Below are 18,884 nucleotides of genomic sequence, written 5' to 3' on the forward strand. Positions count from 1 at the left end.
TGATTAAAATCATGAAAGAGCCCACAAAGGGCAAATTGAAACATCAATGTGATAATAACAGAGTCCAAAAGGAACAGGGAACAACTCCAATTTGCACTACTCTTTTTAATACACATCTCCTAACTGATTTATTTGCCACATGTAATCAAGATATATTATTAAAAGCTGTTTATCACAACAATAACAAGTTTGAAAAATAAAACTTGAAGTTTGGAAAGAAACTCAATTTCAACAGCTGAGTAGAGATTTATTCAAAGCATTGGATGATGTAGCTAAATTTAGCTGAGCAGCCTGGGCAGACATAGAGATGTTTCTATTCAGAATTAAGAACTTTGGGCCCTCTGTTCCCGGGTTAAATTTCACTGGAATTGATCACTGAATTCAAGCACAAAAGTGGAAGAGATGAGGTTTAGAAATACGGTCTCGTATGAGCCTCGCTAGTTTAAGAAGCAAGGCTAAAAATAAATAGAGCAGGGAGTTTTAGGAGGCAGCTCTGAAATCCAGAAACAAAACACACAATAAAAAATAAATCTGCGCCTTCAGTCATTTGTGGCACCAGTAAAAGAAGAGCAACTGCTACCTCCCCAGTGGGTTTGTCTCAGTTGCTGCAGCACTGGTTGCTCGGCCCAGGATTAGAACCCGCCCTTTTTACCTGAATTGGAGATTTTTCCATTGTCAGCTGTCCCTGCATTTCCCGGGGCCACAAACACGTGTTTCACGTGTGGGGACTGGGCCAGCTTCCAGGCCAGGGCGTGTTCTCTGCCTCCGCTGCCGATCACCAGCACCCGCTCAGCCATGGGCCCCTGGGAAGCACAGGCAGCCCCTGGAGCACCACCGACTTCACAAACCCGGGCCAAAAGAAGCAACAACAGAGGAATTCCATCTCACTGCTACAGCTTTTAAGTAATATTAACCCAGTTTGTGTCAGAAAGGTGCTTGTAGGCTACGGGTCACGGTGGCTGTGCCAGCAGTGCCACTGGATGGACGCATCGGTCACATCTGGTTTAAATACTGACAACAAATCCACTGGGAATTGTCCCCACTTGTTCCAGCAGAGTCAAGATTTCATTTCTTAAGCACCCACAGACATGAAGTAATCTTGCCTTGAGTATGTCTCATCAGGTTCTTTGCACAACTACGCAGGACAGGACTAAAAGTGTCATACAAATGCTCTAGAAAAATATTTTTATATCTTCTATATGTTATGGATGTATTTATTTCTATACAAATATACAATTATATAAACGAATTAAATGAAATTATAATAAACAATAATCAAATATATACAACAGAATGAAGTCATACATATATTGTTATAAATAAAGTATGTAATTCGTGCTATTATGTATAAAACTGGAATGTAATCAGACCCTACAGAGACCGATATTTTGGTCGCATAATAAATGTCATTTCTTTATAAATTTTGATTGGGCAATTTGGTTTATCATATATATCATATATAATCATATGTATCATACGTATATAATATATGTCATATATAGCTCATCGATAACGAATAAATATATAATAAATATACAAAAATGAAAATTTAATTATTTAACTCCTTTATATTTAATAAATATATTTGAGTCTGAATGCTGTGGTTGGTCTAGAAGCTTTTAAGAGTGCAGACATTCTCGGCAGTAAATGGCAAAGGCAGATTTCAGGACAGACTTTATACACTGACAATTGCTAGGAGGACACTTCAGCAGAGCAGCACATTCAGTAAAAAGACAACTGTTCATCTCACTGACACTGACATTTCAAGCAGTTCCTCAGCAATATTTCCCGGCAGATTTGTTTTGCTTTATTTCAGATATGTTATCATAGGTCATATCTGCAAACTTAATTTCTCCCTGTGTGCTGAATGTGGACAAATGTCAGAGAGAAATATCCACCCCAGAGCGTGACCTTTAAGGGAGGTGCTAATGGAGAAACCAGTCCTTACCCAGGAGAGAGATCATAAATTAAAGATACCACAGACACCAGCAAGTTCCGCTGCGCTCTCCTGAGGAATCACAACCTCTGGGTTTAATTCATTGCGTAGCTTCCAAAGGCAAACGGGAGCTAAATGGTGACACTGAGGGAGAACATTCCAGGCAAGATGTTCATAGAACTGTGATACATCAAGAATCACGCTTGGGGATCCTGAGACAGGATTCCACCACCTTAACCCACTACAAAATCCAATTTAACTCTGTCTATTTCATCATTCTTGAATTGCCCAAGTACGATGTCAGGAATTCTCACAGCCCAGCCCTGAGAACTGCAGAATTTTGGGAGTTATTTGATTTTCAATTTTAGCTGTTGTGCTCTAGGTGTACAAACACAGAGCATGTGCTTAATGCTCTACCAGGGACAGATTTCCTTGCAAAAGACTTTTCTTAGGCATCACGTTGGGTAACAATCCAGAGTGTCAGGCTTTATCCTTCCTTTTGTCACTGCCTGACAAATAATCGCTGGAAGTGGCTGTGAAGGTGAAGATAATGAGTCACAACTGCTCTGTCTCTAACAAAAGCACCGACGTTCCCTTCGAGGCTCCAATACGGTGCAACAGTCATCAATAAAAAGGAAAGTGGTTTTAAAAGCAATTCCACACACCACACCCCCCCCCCCCGCCAATAATTTCACAATTCCATAAGTTTTCTAAAGCAGAATGAATTAAAGTTCTGAACTGGGAAGAAGAGTGAAAGTGGGCAGTGCCCCCAGTACTTTGGGAAAAATCCACTTTTCCATTCCACCTCCCAGTGAGGACACTAAGAATGTTTTTTGCAAAGCCAAGCAAAAGCGTGCTGGAAGAGAGGAAATTTGGTGAATCAGTTGGTCCAGGAGGGAAGGCTGAAGAGAGGGACAGAGCATGCTGGAAGGATAGTTGGTCCTGGAGGAAACGCTGTGGAGAGGGACATCTCACTGGAATTATTTTCCCTTACCGTGTCAGACCCTGCTGTTTGCTTGCACAAAAGGCTAAGAAGTCCTCCAGAAGGATCTTCCTCCAGTTCCTGCTTCAGATCCAAATGATTTCTGATCTCCTAAAGCCAAGGATAAGGAAGTGAAAGAGGCAGCCAGACCTGCAGCTGCCCTGTCCCCCTTGATCCTCCACCCTCACCGGCGGATGACCAGCAGCATCCCCTCAGTGCCTCCCACCCTTCAAGTCCTCCCCACACCCTCAACACCGTGGATCCTCCTCCTCTGTCTCCGTCTTCCTTCGTTAACAGCACAAATAGCTCCTCCCAACAGACCGTCTGACCATGGAAATAGGATTCAACTCTAGGGAAAAAATACAACCCCGCTACAATGTGTCACAAAGCTGCGCTCCTCACTCAGATCCCATGCCAGAGCAACTTTATATCCCCTGCCAGGGGAAGGACCTCAGAGATGGAGACAAAGCACAACTGGTACAGTGTCCAGCTCCACAGAAACACTCCAGCCAAACCTGCACACACAGACCTGTTATTTCTCACGGAACACAGCTTGAAATGTATAAATAAAGGTTATTTTACTATCCAGCACACACTGGAATGTGCCCCCCCCCCTTCATTACAGCCCTTTTTACCTTTACAAATTCAATACAAGCAGTGCCAGAAGTACAACACACATAAGAACTGTTACTTTATTCTCCAGTGATTCCTACTCCATCATCTTGGACAGCCAAATCCATCCAGGATAGACTGAATTCCTCTGGTTAACATCTGGCAAGCTGCAACGTTCCCAGCCTTTCCTTCTCCCGGGGACAGGGACAGCAGCCAGGGAGCGGCTGGAGCTGGGCCAGGGCAGGCTCAGGCTGAGAGCAGGGAAAGGTTCTTCCCCCAGAGGCTGCTGGGCACTGCCCAGGCTCCCCAGGGAATGGGCACGGCCCCGAGGCTGCCAGAGCTCCAGGAGCGTCTGGACAGCGCTGCCAGGGATGCCCAGGGTGGGATTGGTGGGGGGTCTGGGCAGGGCCAGGGGTGGGACTGGGTGATCCCTGGGGGTCCCTTCCAGCAGAGCAGATTCCATGGTTCCATGATTTTTTATGCTGCCAGCCCCCGCCTTGCTCCCGATGTGGACCAGGCACAGACAAGCGCAATGTAAGAAGCAGCAGCTTTTATTAACATGTTGTGATCCCCCACCCCTAAGGGGAGGGAAGCACCCAAGAATCGTAAATGCTCAGGGATGAAAGGAGCGATAAAAGCTGGAGTGTCCACAAAAAAATCAACACTCTTACTTTTATTAATATATGAATATTTCATTAATTTTACTTATTTCTACACAACTGCTACACTAGTCCCTGACCTACAATGAAAACACGTGGCAGTGAGTTTGGGATTGAAATAAAAGAAATTCAGCCAAATTAAATTTAATAAAGAAATAGATTTTATTCCGCACCCGAAAGATCGGTCACGCAGAAAGCCACGATCGGAAGAAGGTCAGCCCCGAGCCCGGGATGGGAGCTGGGTGAACACAGATCCGACCTCTGTCGTGTCAGATCCCCAAGTTCACGGGTGCTGCTTCCGCTGGTTCCTTCTTATACAGTTCTTGGGCAGAGTCCGAATTAGTTCTGTTCTTCCCGCAGTTTAGCACATCCATGAAGTTTTCTTGTCCCGAAGTTGGGCTGCACAAAGCATTTCCTGGGTCTGATGAATTGTCCATTTTCGGTGATGAATTTGTCTGTCTTCGATTCCTGGAGCCCTCAATGGAGTTCCCGGACTGGAGCCCTCAGTGGAGTTCCCGGAATGTCCAATTCCTTATGGGCTGAGAGGTAGAGATCAGAAGACAGCGATGAAGCCATCATAGTGTCAATGTCCCGGTGATAAGATCCAACCCTGCCTGGGGTGGAATCCTCACCTATTGATTACATCTGTGCTGAAAGAACTTCCTTTTCAACTGCTGCAGTGTTGTAAAATTTTCCTCTCAGCCAGGCTGGTGGGGGGGCTTTGAAACTCTGGCTCTGTATCGTTTAATTACAGTTAATTTTTATACATAACAGCACGAACTATCGACTTAATTTATAACAGGGTAAAGGGAAAGGATGAAAGGGAAGAGACAAAGGAAGGGGTGAATTAAAGAGGGGCAGAGAGAGAGAAAGGAAGACAAGAAAAGAGGGAGAAAAAGAGATGATGGCTCCTGGTTCCAGTGTGGTCCTGGCTGACAGGAGGTCCCCCTTGTTCCCAGCATGGTTCCACATGAGAGGACGTCATTCCTGGTTCTGATGCCTTTTCCTGGTCTTAAAATCAAGAGTGAGACACGGTTAGAAGGGAAAAAGGGATTTTACCTTGGTATCTCTTTTAAGGATCCTTAGGTGCACTACGTGCAGTTTGAATGCACCTCCATGCGCACCGCAATGCCCACCCCAAAAGATCTGGTGTAGCATTATAGGTCTTACTAATTACTAATCTATCAAAAATTCCCCAAGGAGAGGCTCGAATGAGCTCCCGCTCCCCAAGAAACCTTCCCCTGGATGCTTCTATCTTAGTTTACAAAATGTGTTCTGGAGAGGACCTTGGGGTCTGGGGCACACTGACCCCTAACTACGAAGCTTCTAAAATGTTTCATCTCCCAGCTTAACGAACAAGGCCAAGAATGTAGGCAAAAAGCACTGAGAATACAGGAGCTGTAAAAAGCTGTAACAGGGGTATAAAAGAAAAGACAAAAATATTCACGGCACCAGTTCAGCGTGGTTCCAGCTGAGGGGACGTCACTGCTGGTTCCAGCGTGGTTCCAGCTGAGGGGATGTCACTGCTGGTTCCAGCGTGGTTCCAGCTGAGGGGACGTCACTGCTGGTTCCAGCGTGGTTCCAGATGAGGGGATGTCACTCTGGGTTCCAGCCACAGTCCAGCTGTTGGGATGTCCAGGGTCACAGGCTTGGTGGGGGTACCCTTTTCTGGACTGGGTTCCCCACCCTGCAATGGGTTTCTCACCTCTGTGCAAATGGGGTCTCTTGCACAGTCCATTCTTTCAGACCCTTCTGGGAAAGGGTCGGTGGCCTTGGGGGTCTTTGGTGCTCCTGGTCCCCCCCTACGATCCGTGGCCACTTGTTGGCCCGATTCCTGCACTTGCTGTGCTGGGCTGTGCTGATCTCCAGGAACCACAACTGGGACGTTTGTCCCACCCAAGGGCTGCTCTGCCTCCACCTCCAGGCCCGGCCTGGCGCTGGCGTGGGCGCTACTCCTCCGGCTGTGGCGCCAGGCAGGGACACCGGAACAGCCTGCGCAGCGCCCGCAGCGCCCGCCTGAAGCGGGAGGGACGTTTCTTGGAGACCTGGCTCTGTGCCTCTGTCACCTCGGGAGCGAGAGGCTCAGGCTCCTCCTCCTCCTCCTCCGCAGCTGCTGGCTTGGCATCCATGTGATGCCCCGGGGCAGGAGAGGTGCTGGGCAGGGCACGGGCTGCCTCTGCTGCCACCTCTGCACCCACATGCCTGGAACAGCTGGGTCCCTCCAGGGAGTCCTCATCATCCATAAGGCCCAAGGGTTCGCTCCAGGTGTCCTGGATGGCATCTTCCCCTTGGGACAGCTCTTGGAAGCCACATTGCCTCCATCTGGAAAGCATGTTGCCACTGACATTGAATGCAAGAGATGACATGGAGTCCAATGGGTCGTGCTGTTGGGCCTCCAACTTGTCCTTCCACCATTTCTGTATGGCCAGTCTTTGGTGTCTCTTAGCTTCCTCATCCTCAAGTCCATAATCATCGGGGAAGTTGGCTTCCAGCCACTTCAGCACCTTCTGATGGCTTGACACCCGCTCCAGTTCTGACAGTTCCAGTGATGAGCTTTGATCTCTCTCCATACCACCGAGCAGGGCCCTCCTCATCTGCTTTTCGCTGTCATGTTCATCCCAGTGGGAGAGCTCTTCATCCTCATGTTCTTCACATTGGGAGAGCTCTTTGTCCTCATGTTCTTCACATTGGGAGAGCTCTTTGTCTTCATCTTCTTCCCACTCGGAGAACTGTTTGTCATTGTCTTCTTCCCATGGGGACATGCCTTGGACATCATAGCCTTCCCCAAAAAGCTCTGTGTCATGATTGTCATCTTCTGGGGAAAACTTCTCATCCTCGTAGTTATCCCCTTGGGACAGCTCTTTGCCACTGTCGCTCTCCCCTTGGGACACCTCTTCTTCATTCTTCTCTTCACCCTGGGACAGCTCCTTGTAACTCCTGTTGTCCCCTTTGGAGAGCTCACTGTCATTTTCCATTGGGGACAGCTCCTTGTCACGGCTGTTTTCCCCTGGGAAGAGCTCGATGGCCCCATCCACTGGGCACAGTGCTGGGTCACTCGGGCTGTCCCCTGGAATGACCTCGATGGCCTCTTCCACTTCGGACAGCTCCTCGTCACTTGTGCTGTCCCCTGGTGAGAGCTCAATGGCCTCTTCCACTGGGGACAGCTCCTCATCACTTGTGCTGTCCTGTGGAATGGCCTCGATGGCCTCTTCCACTTCAGACAGCTCCTGGTCACTCAGGCTGTCCTCTGGAATTACTTCGATGACCTCTTCCACTTCGGACAGGTCCGGGTCACTCAGGCTGTCCTCTGGAATGACCTTGATGACCTCCTCCACTTCGGACAGCTCCTCATCACTTGTGCTGTCCTGTGGAATGGTCTCGATGGCCTCTTCCACTTCAGACAGCTCTGGGTCACTTGTGCTGTCCTCTGGAATGACCTCGATGGCCTCTTCCACTGGGGACAGCTCCTCATCACTCGTGCTGTCCTCTGGAATTACCTCGATGACCTCCTCCACTTCGGACAGCTCCTCATCACTTGTGCTGTCCCCTGGAATGACCTCGATGGCCTCTTCCACTTTGGACAGCTCCTGGTCACTCGGGCTGTCCCCTGGAATGACCTCGATGGCCTCTTCCACTTCAGAGAGCTCCTGGTCACTTGTGCTGTCCCCGGGAAAGATCTCGATGGCCTCTTCCACTGGAGACAGCTGCTCATTACTTGTGCTGTCCCCTGGAATGACCTCTATGGTCTCTTCCACTTCAGATATCTCCATGTCACTTGTGCTGTCATCTGGAGTGACCTTGATGGCCTCCTCCACTGGGGACAGCTCCTCATCAGTCGTGCTGTCCCCTGGGAAGAGCTCGACGTCATCTTGCAGTTCAGACAGTTCTGGGTCAGTGTTGCTGTCCCCTGGGAAGAGCTCGCTGTCATCTTCTACTTCAGACAGCTCCGGGTCAGTGTTGCTGTCCCCTGGGAAGAGCTCGATGTCATCTTCTACTTCAGACAGCTCCTCGTCACTTGTGCTGTCCCCTGGGAAGAGCTCGCTGTCTTCTGTCACTGGGGACAGCTCCTGCTCGCTGCTGTTTTCCCCTTGGGACAGCTCGCTGTCATTTTCCCTTTGGTAATCCTGTTTCTCCAGACCCGTGACAGTGATGCTGCACTCCATGGCAGGAGTCCCCGAGGGAATGGGTGGCACAGGCAGCAGCTGCGAGCTCGGGGACACGCGGGCTGTGCCCTCCTGGGCCACCATGAGCGGGGGCAAGAACACCCTGGGCACGGGGGTGTATAGCTGCCAAGGACAGGGGCTGCGGGGCTGAGGCCCCTTCTCCCCTGCACTCCCCAGCTCTGTGTCCCGGCTCCGAGTGTCCCTGGGGCTCACCAGGCAGGGCCGTGGTGGCAGCGGTGCCAGCTGTGGCAGAGGCAGCAGCGGTGGCAGCGTGTCCCCACCGAGGGACAGGGCCTGGCTCCGGCTGCCCTGCGGCGCTGCCCGCGGCTGCCCGAGCTCCACCTGTGGGACCTTGAGGTGTTGGAGCTTTCTGGGTCCCACCTTTGGCTCCCCGAGGTGCACTGGCGGCAGCTTGATGTGCGTCGGTGAGGAGGAGGCGGCGTGGGACGGAGAGGGCTCCCTTGGCAGAGCAAAGATCCTGACCCTCTCTGTCCACTGGCCTCTCCTTCCTGCCTCATCCCTCACTCCTGGCCTCCTCCGCAGGCTCAGCAGTTGGCCTTGGGCGGGCTTGGAGTTGGGGTTCCCCTTCTCCTTCTCCATGTTCTCAGTAATCTCCTTTGCTCTCTAGAGCAGACGAGCACAGGGAGCTGCTTCCTCCTCAGAGAACGGCGCTCCTGTGATGGGCACCGCAGGGCTCTGCGTCCCTTAGATACCCTCAGCCAGGGCCGGGCTCTCTGATGTCACAAGGGTCTCTGGCCACCACCATGTCCCACATCACAAAGGGCCCTGACACCCCACGCCTGGGTCACAAAGAGCCATCCCCGGCACCCCAAAAACATCGGGGCGGAGAGGAACTGGCTTGGAACAGCCCCGGACTCGTGGCCTTGCGGCCCCTGCTGTGCCCAGAGCCCTGAGCGCCTTTGGCCACGCTCCCACACGACAGCCCCAGCCCCACGCTGCAGAGCCCTGCGTTTGCAGGCTGCGCTGTGCAGGGCCCGAGGAATTGGCCGCACGGACGTGCCAGGGACTCGTGGGCAGCGGCTCCGCGTCCCGCGGGAGGCCGGGGACCAGGGCTGTCCCTCAGGGCTCTGCCTGGGCCCCGGGGCTCGCCAGCGCCTTTAGCAATGGCACCCGGCGGCTCCGAGCGCGCCCTCGGCGCCTTTGCAGGGGACGGGAAGCTGAGCGGGGCAGGGGCACCGCGCAAGGACGGGGCCATCCACAGGCACCCGGGCCAGCTTGATGTTATAAATAAAGTATGTAATTCGTGCTATTATGTATAAAACTGGAATGTAATCAGACCATGTAGAGACAGAGTTTCAAAATCCCTCCACCAGCGTGGCTGAGAGAAAAATTTCTCAACACTAAAAGAAGTTCTCTCACAGTGAATGGATTCCACCTCGGTAGGGTTAGATCTTATCACCGGGACATTTGCACCATGATGATTTGATTACCACCTTCTGATATCTACATCTCATCTGATAAGGAATCGGACATTCCGGGAACTAAAAATAACTGTTCCAGGAACCAGAGATGGCCCATCCATCACCAGAGATGGCCCTTCCATCGCCAGAAATGGCCCACTCATCACCCAGGATGGACAATTGATCAGACCCAGGAAAGGCTTTGGGCAGCCCAACCCCGGGACAAGAAAACTTCAGGAATATGCTAAAATTACAAGAAGAATAGAATTAATTCGGACTCTGCCCAAAAACTGTATAAGAAGGGACCAGCCGAAGCAGCACCCGTGAACTTGGGAGGTCTGGTGCGATAGAGATCAGATCTGTGCGTGTTCACCCAGCTCCGACCCCGGGCTCCGAGCTGCTTTCCTCGATCCTGGCTTTCTGTGTGACCGATCTTTCGGCCGCAGAATAACATCTATTTCTTTGTTAAATTTAATTTGGCTGAATTTCTTCACGTCATTGAGAAGTGGGAGCACGAGAAGCTCGCGCGGTCCCACACGGCCAGGGGCCAGGTGCCGCCCCAGGGCCGGGGCAATGCCTCAGGCAGCGACTCTTGCAGGTCTCCCCTCGCCTGTGCGGCGCCTCGGGGACAGAGCCCGGGGCCGGGGCTCGGGCCCTGCTGCCACCAGGGCGCTGCCGAGCGCTCCCCGCCCGCCGGGGCCGGGCCCGGGCGCTGAGGGAGCGGCGCCGCCATTGCTGCCGCCCTCAGGGGCTCTGAGGGGAGCGCGGCTCCCGCCGGCCCCGCTCCGCCCGCACAGGCAACAGGAACATGAAGCACAAAGCCGGACGGGGCTGGGAATTGTGTCCGTGCGCTTCCAAATGCACACGGACAGCGGCCCCAAGGGCTGGGCTCGGCTGCGGCAGCATCGCCACACGGCTGCCCCAGGCCCTAAAGGCCCTGTGCAGATACCGGCGCCGGGCTGTGCGATGGCACACGAAACACACGGGGTTCCGCCTCTTCGGCAGAAAGAAACGAGTGCTTTAGCCTGTTTGGGAGAGAAAACTACTATCGATGGCACTCCTCTGTTGTACGTGGGCTTCAAAAGCATAACAAATACTAGAAAGTTATAATTAGAAATACATGTGGGTCAAAAGTCAGAGAGAGGTAGTTAGGAGCAGCATCTCTACTGACAAAAGATTTAGTAAAAGAAAAATGATGCTATAAAATACTTACACAGTTTTGTCACTTGTTGGTCTTGTCTTTTTAAACTTTTACATTTGTTTCCTGTGATCTTTACTTTGGAAACATTGAAGCAAAACTGAGCAACATCAGGGAAAAACTCCACAGCTGGGTACAAGGCTTCCGAACCCGTGCGGGGCTCCCGGCCGATTCACGCGCTCCGGACCGTGTGTGCACACGGGCACAAAGCACCTCTCCTTTCGAGCCTGCACTGCAGCACGCAAGGATAAAACCAGAGTCACTCCTGATTTCATCAGCTTGCCGTGCATCATTTATCCAGCACCTCCTCCAGGTCTGGTGAGTGAGAGGAGACAGATCAAGTGTGGTTCTGGATAATCTATTTTGTCTCAAATTTTCCCACTCCTGACACTGCTTTGGAATGCCAACCTGCAGGTGGGACCACACCAGACGTCCCCCAAGCCTCTTGTCTGGGCTGGAGCCCTGCAGGACAGCTCCACCAAGAACAATTTCCCATTGTGCGAGTCTCCTTCGTTGTGGAAAAGAACAAAAGGAGAATTAGGGGTCCCCTTCTCCTCGTCCATCTTCTCAATAATTTCTGTCATCCTCTAGCGCAAACAGATCCAGGGTGCTGTTTCCTCCTGACAGGAAGCAGCTCCCTGGATGCTGTTTACCTCCCACTGGGATATTGGGAACTGTCATCTGCCCCCAGGGAGAGCTCTGCATCCTCATCTTCTTCGCATTGGGAGAGCCCTTTGTCCTCATCTACTTCCCATGGGGACATGTCTTGGACATTATAGTCTTCCCCAAAAGACAGCTCTTTGTCATATTTGCTTTCGTCTTGGGAAAGCTTATTGTCGCTGCTGTTATCCCCTTGGGACAGCTCCTCGTTCCTGTCATTCTCTCCTTGGGACAGCTTTTTCTTTTGTTTGTCTGGGCCCTGGGATGGCTCACAGTCATTCTGCTTTTCCTCTCGGGAGAGCTCAGTGTCATTTTCCTTTTGGAACAGCTTCAAGTCACTCTTGTTATCCCCTTGAGAGAGCTCCTGGGTGTCATCCGCCCCTGGGCACACCTGTTTTTTCTTTAGTTCATCTTCCCACTCTTTGTCCTCTTCCCACTGGAACATTGAAGACAGACACCTCCAGCAGGAAGGCACACGAAGCAGTGTTCTGTAACAGGGATAACCCAAGGACAACACAGGAACAACAACCACTTTGTGCCCTCCTTATTTCATGGAACATTTTCCTGTTTGAAAGAACAGGGGCAGCTCCATGTGCAGCCCAGCCTGACTTTTGTCAGCCCCTGGGTTCACACACAGGGAGATAAAACGTGACCTGTGGAGCTGCAGTGGAACGAACAGGTCTCATTTTGGAGCAGGCACTGCTGGATATCAACCCCTGCTTTGCAGCAATTTGGAAAGCTTGGCAGAGGTGAGACACGTCCTCACTGCTCTCACAGCAAGTACTCCAATCACAGAGCGCAGCATTAACCGGGAGAGGTTTGTCTTTTGTCCCACTCCCTGCTGCCTTGATCCAGAGCTTCCCAGCCCACCTGCACCCTGGTGACCATGCCCAGCTCCACCAGAGCACCTCCCCTCACAGCCCCACCACGGCTTCTTCCCTCCCGTCACGGCTCCCGCCCCTCACGGCTCCCGCCCCTCACGGCTGCGGCGGCGCTCAGGCGCCCCCCGGCGGTGAGCGGGGAGAGGCGAGACCTTCTCCCCGCCTCCTCCCTCACTTCCCTGCCTTTCTCCCCTCTCCCTCTCCCCGCTCCTCTTCCCTACTTCCCTGTCTCCCTCAGTCCCCGTTCCCCCGGCCCTCCCGTCTTGCCCCATTCCTTCTCCTCCTCCATTGTCCTCCCTTTCCCCTCTCTCTCCCCCTCTCCCTCCGTCCTTGAGCGCAGGGTCAAAGCCGCGGCCCGTCCCCTTCTCTTGCCGCCGGCCCCTCCTCTTCCTGCCGGGCGCCGTTCCCGGCCCGTTCCCGAGGCCCGGGCGGCGGCACCAGGTGAGGCAGGGCCGGGCCGGGGTCGCAGGTGCGGGGGCCCTACGGAGCAGGGAGGGCGGGAGAGGGGGCGGCTCCTGGGGGGCCCAATCCGTCCCTCCTTCCCAAATCCCAGCGGTGATCGCTCAGTTCACACTGCCAGAGAGTAACCCCCCCCCCCCTTTCCCAGCCGGCGCCCCCGGGGGCTTGAGGGTTCTACATATGGTTCTTTAATGAACCATATGTTTATTAAAATCGAGGCTACCGAGTTATGAGAAAGTCGCTTTCTGAGCAAAAATTGAATTTAAAAAGATCATTTATTGATACTTCTGTTTAAGTAGTAGTTACACGGGCTTTTATGGCTGTATGAAAATCAGTTGTTATCTCTGTCCATCACCCAGATGGAATGAAATCACTGCATCATAGATAAAAAGTGTTAATGAGCTCCATTATCACAAGCTGATGATCCACCTTACATGGATCAAAGCCAGCTGAAAACATTGAGAATTGATTCACTCCCAAGTACTTGTCCTTTTCCTTCTCTGTGTTAGGGCAGAAGGGCAATTTGGTGTGTGCAGAAGACATAAATGCTGCTTATTCTTTAATTAACCTTGAGGAGTTGATTTGACCTAGTTTTTTGTTTGGAAATGCAGTGAGCAAAAAAGATGTTGCCCTCTGTGAGTCTAGCTCCACTGATCCAGCATTTCCCTAAGGATTCCCATGAATGAAGAGAGGTTGGCTGATGTGTAACTGGTGTGTCCAGTTTGTGTTATATTCTTCCACACTGATTTTACATAAAGACTGACTTTGTCACCTGCTGAGGTGTTGCCTTTGCTGTGTCCCCAGATAACCCAGAATCACTGGAATTGCTGCAGAGGAACATACTGACTGCTATTGATCTATTCTGAGTTCCAGGTTTATGCCCCTGTCTGGCACCAGCGAAGGAGTTTGGCCACTGCTGGGATACAAAGGCTGATCTAAGTGAATCTGTAACCTGAGGGATGATCCAGATGTTGCTGTGAAATACCAAAAATGTGCTGTGATGACCTCCTTTGCAAATGTACCAGGTCGTTAATCTTGAGGCATTGATCCATGGGAGTAGGACATTGAGCTGTTGCTGAATGTAGGTACAGAGGAAAAAGGAGGCATTTGTTTCAGCAGCTATTGCTCAGCATCAACCTTATTTCCAGTTTACACTGGCATGAGTTTGCTGAAAGGCAGTAAAGGCAATACAATAAATAATAAAAAAAATAAAGGCAATAAAAATGCTTCCTGGGAATTCTTCAGTGCAAAACAAACCTGTGTTGTTGTCATACCAGGAAAAAAGTAAATTGTGAATTAAATTTCATTTACATTGTAATACTACTACTTCAATAGTAATTAATTAGAAATGTAAATTAATGGCTTTAAGCTTAAGGAGGGCAGAGCTGGATGGGATATTGGGCAGGAATTGTTCCCTGGGAGGGTGGGCAGGCCCTGGCACAGGGTGCCCAGAGCAGCTGGGGCTGCCCCTGGATCCCTGGCAGTGCCCAAGGCCAGGCTGGACAGTGGGGCTTGGAGCAGCCTGGGACAGTGGGGGGTGTCCCTACCATGGCAGGGGTGGCACTGGGTGGGCTTTAAGGTCCCTTCCAACCCAAAACCCTCTGGGATTCTGTGATTTCAATATTAGTCTATAAAAGAAAAAAATACTGCTGAATTTTAGTAGGGATTTCTTTAATATATCAGGCTAAAGATAAGACTTTTGCCCTGGAAGTTCTTTAAAGAAAAGGGTGTTTAACATGGTTTTTGTACAAATGTGTCTGTAGGTTGTTTATGATGTAGCTGCATCTGAAGAAATCCCCAGTGGCTTTGTGTCATGCTGAGTAACAACATGGGACATGGTTTCATGGGACGGGGAGCCATGATTCCAAGGAAGCTGAAGCCGTTTCTCTGCAGGATGTTGTCGGGTTACAAACCCAAAAATGACATCAAGGACTCTTACAAAATTCTGGGGCTCGAGGAAGGATGTTCCCTCGATGATGTCCGAAACTCCTATCGAAATCTTGCCAAAAAATACCACCCGGACAGCAGCTCCGGCATGGCCGATTCCAAGGCCTTCATAAGGGTGGAGGAGGCCTACAGGGTAGTGCTCAACGACCTGGAAGCCAAACAGATATCGGATCCCGGCGAGGAGGAGGAAGACCAGTTCAAATCCAAATCCCTGCAGCACAGACACTACCTGAGCTTCGAGGGCGTGGGCATCGGCACGCCGAGCCAGAGGGAGAAGCAGTACATGCAGTTCCGCGTGGACCGTGCCACCGAGCAGGTGCTGCAGTACCGGCAGCAGAGGCTCGAGAACCGCTACGCCGGCAGCGACCTGAGCAGAGCCGAGGACGTGAGGCAGAGCAAGAAAGTGAAGATAACTCAGGCGGTGGAACGGCTGGTTGAGGACCTCATCCAGGAATCCATGGCCAAAGGAGACTTTGACAACCTCAGTGGCAAAGGGAAGCCTTTGCAGAAGTTCTCGGACAGTCCCCACATCGACCCCATGACCCACAACCTGAACAGGATCCTCATTGACAATGGGTACCAGCCCGAGTGGATCCTGCTGCAGAAGGAAATCCGGGAGACCATTGAGCTGCTGAGGAAGAGCATCGTGGCCTCCAGGAGGAAGCTCGGGGAGCCGATGACGCTGTCGGAGCAGAAGCAATGGGGTCAGATTTGCGAGCAGTTTGCAGAAGACATCAGGAAATTAAACAAGAGAGTCGACAACTTCAACCTGGTCGTGCCCATTCTGAGCGGGCAAATGGTGCATTTCAGCACGGACAAGGAAATCCTCCGAGCACAAAAGACTTACGAGGCTGTCATGGAAAAGGTTTCTGATTCAGACACGAAGGAAAACGAGGGGGAAGAGGGTAAAAGGTTTGGGTGGAAGTCTTCTCTCTTTAAGTGGTTAAAACTTACACTGAAATAATTTCATACTAACTCCTCTTGTCAAGGTTTTGAATGCACTTTATTAATGAAATGTAGCACTAGACAAATTTCAGGTTCGCTGAAAATGTCAAATCCACACTGTCACCCCACTTAATGGAAATTTGGTTGTGTGATGGACATTTGCATTATAAATAATTGAGTTATTTTTAAATATTATTAAATTAAATGTGCCAGCTTGGGCTGTGGTGGAGTTAATTTTTCTCACAGTTAGTCTGGAGCTGTGTGTTGGATTTGAGCTGGAGGCAGTGCTGCTCATTCCATGTTTTTATTGCTGGGCAGGGCTTGCACAGCACCTTTTTTGCCCCTCACACTTCCCCACCACTGAGCAGCTGCTGGCTGGGTTAAACCACAGCAGCAGCAAATCAGTTCTTCTCTTGCAGGTCATTTTCCTTCTGCTGAAATCCAAATTAATGCTTCACTTCAGCAAAGAGCGTAATCACTTTTACAGTCTCTTATCACTTCAAAGGGGAAACCGAGGCATAAGAAAAACACATTAAAGATAAAGTGGAGGCAAACCTCTTGCTGTGCTCTGATTCACCTTTGCACTCCTATTTAAATACTTAGAGCTCATGAATTTTTGGCAGGTTCTCTGCATGCTTTTTAAAAGCACATTCACCTCTTTAAGGCTAAATTCAGTGGCCTTGAAGGGACGATTCTGGATGTCTGGACTTGGACTGTATACGTGCACAAGTCCATTTTTGCATCTTTAACACAGAAGGAGCAGAAGGAGGTCTTGGAAATTTATTTATTGGTGAACACCCCCTGCCATGGGCAGGGACACCTCCCACTGTCCCAGGCTGCTCCAAGCCCCAGTGTCCGGCCTGGCCTTGGGCACCGCCAGGGATCCAGGGGCAGCCCCAGCTGCTCTGGGCACCCTGTGCCAGGGCCTGCCCACCCTCCCAGGGAACAATTCCTGCCCAATCTCCCATCCAGCCCTGCCCTCTGGCACTGGGAAGCCATTCCCTGGCTCCTGGCCCTCCATGCCTTGTCCCCAGTCCCTCTGCAGCTCTCCTGGAGCCCCTTTAGGCCCTGCAAGGGGCTCTGAGCTCTCCCTGGAGCTTCTCCTCTCCAGGTGAGCACCCCCAGCTCTCCCAGCCTGGCTCCAGCAGCTCTGTGTATGAATGTGTGTTTATTTCCATAATTATTCTTGTTCGTAATGAGAACTTAATTAATGATACTTTTCTGAAGGTCCTTTGACATAATACGCTTGAAAACCCCACATTTTGATTCTCATTACGATCTGCAGGAATTGGATCTGCATTGCTGTTCAGACAATCCAGTGGGAGATTTCAAGAGCAGATTGAATTCATGGCACAAGGGTAAACAGAAACCTGGCTGCAGTAAATGGGACCCACTTTGGCTCACAAGCATCAGCACTGGAGGTGCCATAAAGGGTGAAGCAGCAGACAGGGATTTTTATGTTCTTATTAAAACCAGTTGGGTTGAAATGGGGCAGGTGTGACCTGACTGAGGCACTTTAAATCAGCCTTACACTGATGTAATCCAAAACTGCCAGGCACAAAAATCCACTTGTGCTACATTTACAGTGATGATGGGAAAAATAATTTCCACTTTTATTTTCCCCAGGTGTGTGGAGGAGTTCAGCTTTTCAGGGCTGCTCTATAATTTTGTTGCTCTGAGCTCACAAAATCTTAAGAGCAGTATTTAGTCAATACTTCCAGAGGAAGTGTTCCAAGGAATACCAACTACCACATACAGAAAACCCAGGAGAGAATGGCCTTCAGAAGGAATTTTTCTGGCTGACACTGGACTGTTAATTTGAATTTGATAAATGTTATTTTATGACTGGAAAAGAGGTGCAATCATTGCTGACCCCCAATCCAAAACCCATGTTGCTTATTCCCAGAACTTCCTATTTGTTGGTCTAATGACCACATGCCTTGTGGCTTGAAAGGCTTAAGTGACATCGTAATACTTAATATGACGACAAAAGATGGCATTTATTTATTTATTATTAAGATACAGTATTTGAGGTATCAGTTTTCCTCAGGGTGAGGAATCAGTTTCTTGCCCAACAGGACAAGTGGGAATGGCTTAAGACTGAAAGAGAGATTTAAACCAGGTATTGGGAAGAAATTCTTTCCTTCTGTAGGCACTGCCGAGTCCTGAGGATTTCTCTTTTTCAGAGTAGTAACATCTCGGGATGAACATGGAGGTACAGAGAAGGCTCTGAGGAGAAGGAATAAAAAGAGAAGCAAGAGCAGGGCATCTTGTAAAAGAAACACATAAATGATAAATCTTTTTTCTTAGTGGCAGAAGGTGCCACTCTGAGGAAACAGGGTGTGTGGTGTCTCTGGACTTGATGGGACACAGTGCGTACATGTAAGTGAAGGTTAAAAAAGGAGTGGGGCTAAGAAGAGAGGACTTTGAGTGTAACTTTTACTGGGATTTCATGTGGCCACAGTTGTTTTTTGAGGAGAAAATTAATATTCTGTGGCCGTTTGGTTGCATCTCTCTGGGCCTTTTTGAGAGAGCTCCTTGTCTCAGTTTGTGCCCCACATGGCACTGGCACGTGGATATTATTTATATGGGCATTCTTTATGATGCCCCTGGATCCCTGGCAGTGTCCCAGGCCAGGCTGGACATTGGGGCTTGGAGCAGCCTGGGACAGTGGAAGGTGTTCCTGCCCATGGCAGGGGTGGCACTGGATGGGCTTTGAGGTCTCTTCCCACCCGAATCAATCTGATTGTTTCAACTCCATCTCTGTGAGATGTGCCCTCTAATCCTCAAAATGCTGACTTCGATCCAGTTCTTTTCCTTTCGTTTGCTCAGGGCTTGTATTCAACATCTGTCTCCTGTCACTTACTCGTTTTGCTGTTTTAGATGGAGTACGTTCCACAATGATTTATTGACGCGTTACCTCCATATTGCCTGTCCACTAGGTTGCCTTCCAACGCAGACCATTCCGTGATTGATCCTATGAATTAGAATTTATCTATGTTCATTAATTCCGTTTGGTTT

At 50.4% G+C, this 18,884-nt stretch overlaps 2 protein-coding genes across 5 annotated transcripts in view; one reads left to right on the forward strand and one right to left on the reverse strand.

The window, feature by feature from the left end:
- LOC116440419 (trifunctional purine biosynthetic protein adenosine-3-like) overlaps nt 1–3,242 on the reverse strand; it is a 32,267-nt gene extending 29,025 nt beyond the window's left edge. The window contains exons 1-3 of one of the 3 annotated variants that reach the window (XM_032101228.1): nt 3,165–3,242; nt 2,931–3,029; nt 653–803 (exon numbers count right to left, since the gene is read on the reverse strand). In XM_032101228.1, the coding sequence (XP_031957119.1) occupies nt 653–797 (145 nt within the window). In that variant the 5' untranslated portion in view covers nt 798–803; nt 2,931–3,029; nt 3,165–3,242. Of the gene's footprint in view, nt 1–652; nt 839–2,930; nt 3,140–3,164 lie in introns of those variants that run through there. The other 2 variants (XM_032101230.1, XM_032101229.1) reach the window with 2 other exon arrangements.
- A 9,497-nt stretch (nt 3,243–12,739) lies between these two features.
- On the forward strand, nt 12,740–16,081 carry DNAJC28 (DnaJ heat shock protein family (Hsp40) member C28). 2 transcript variants are annotated; one of them, XM_032101244.1, is made up of 3 exons: nt 12,740–12,953; nt 13,845–14,052; nt 14,735–16,081. In XM_032101244.1, the coding sequence occupies exon 3, from the start codon at nt 14,785–14,787 to the stop codon at nt 15,880–15,882; it is 1,098 nt and encodes a 365-aa protein (XP_031957135.1). In that variant the 5' UTR covers nt 12,740–12,953; nt 13,845–14,052; nt 14,735–14,784; the 3' UTR covers nt 15,883–16,081. The 2 variants fall into 2 exon arrangements, with proteins under 2 accessions (XP_031957135.1, XP_031957134.1); XM_032101243.1 differs by having other exon boundaries at nt 13,845–13,996.
- Nucleotides 16,082–18,884: the final 2,803 nt, after the last annotated feature.

The sequence above is a fragment of the Corvus moneduloides genome, chromosome 2, assembly GCF_009650955.1.
Source record: "Corvus moneduloides isolate bCorMon1 chromosome 2, bCorMon1.pri, whole genome shotgun sequence".
Lineage (NCBI taxonomy): Eukaryota > Metazoa > Chordata > Aves > Passeriformes > Corvidae > Corvus > Corvus moneduloides.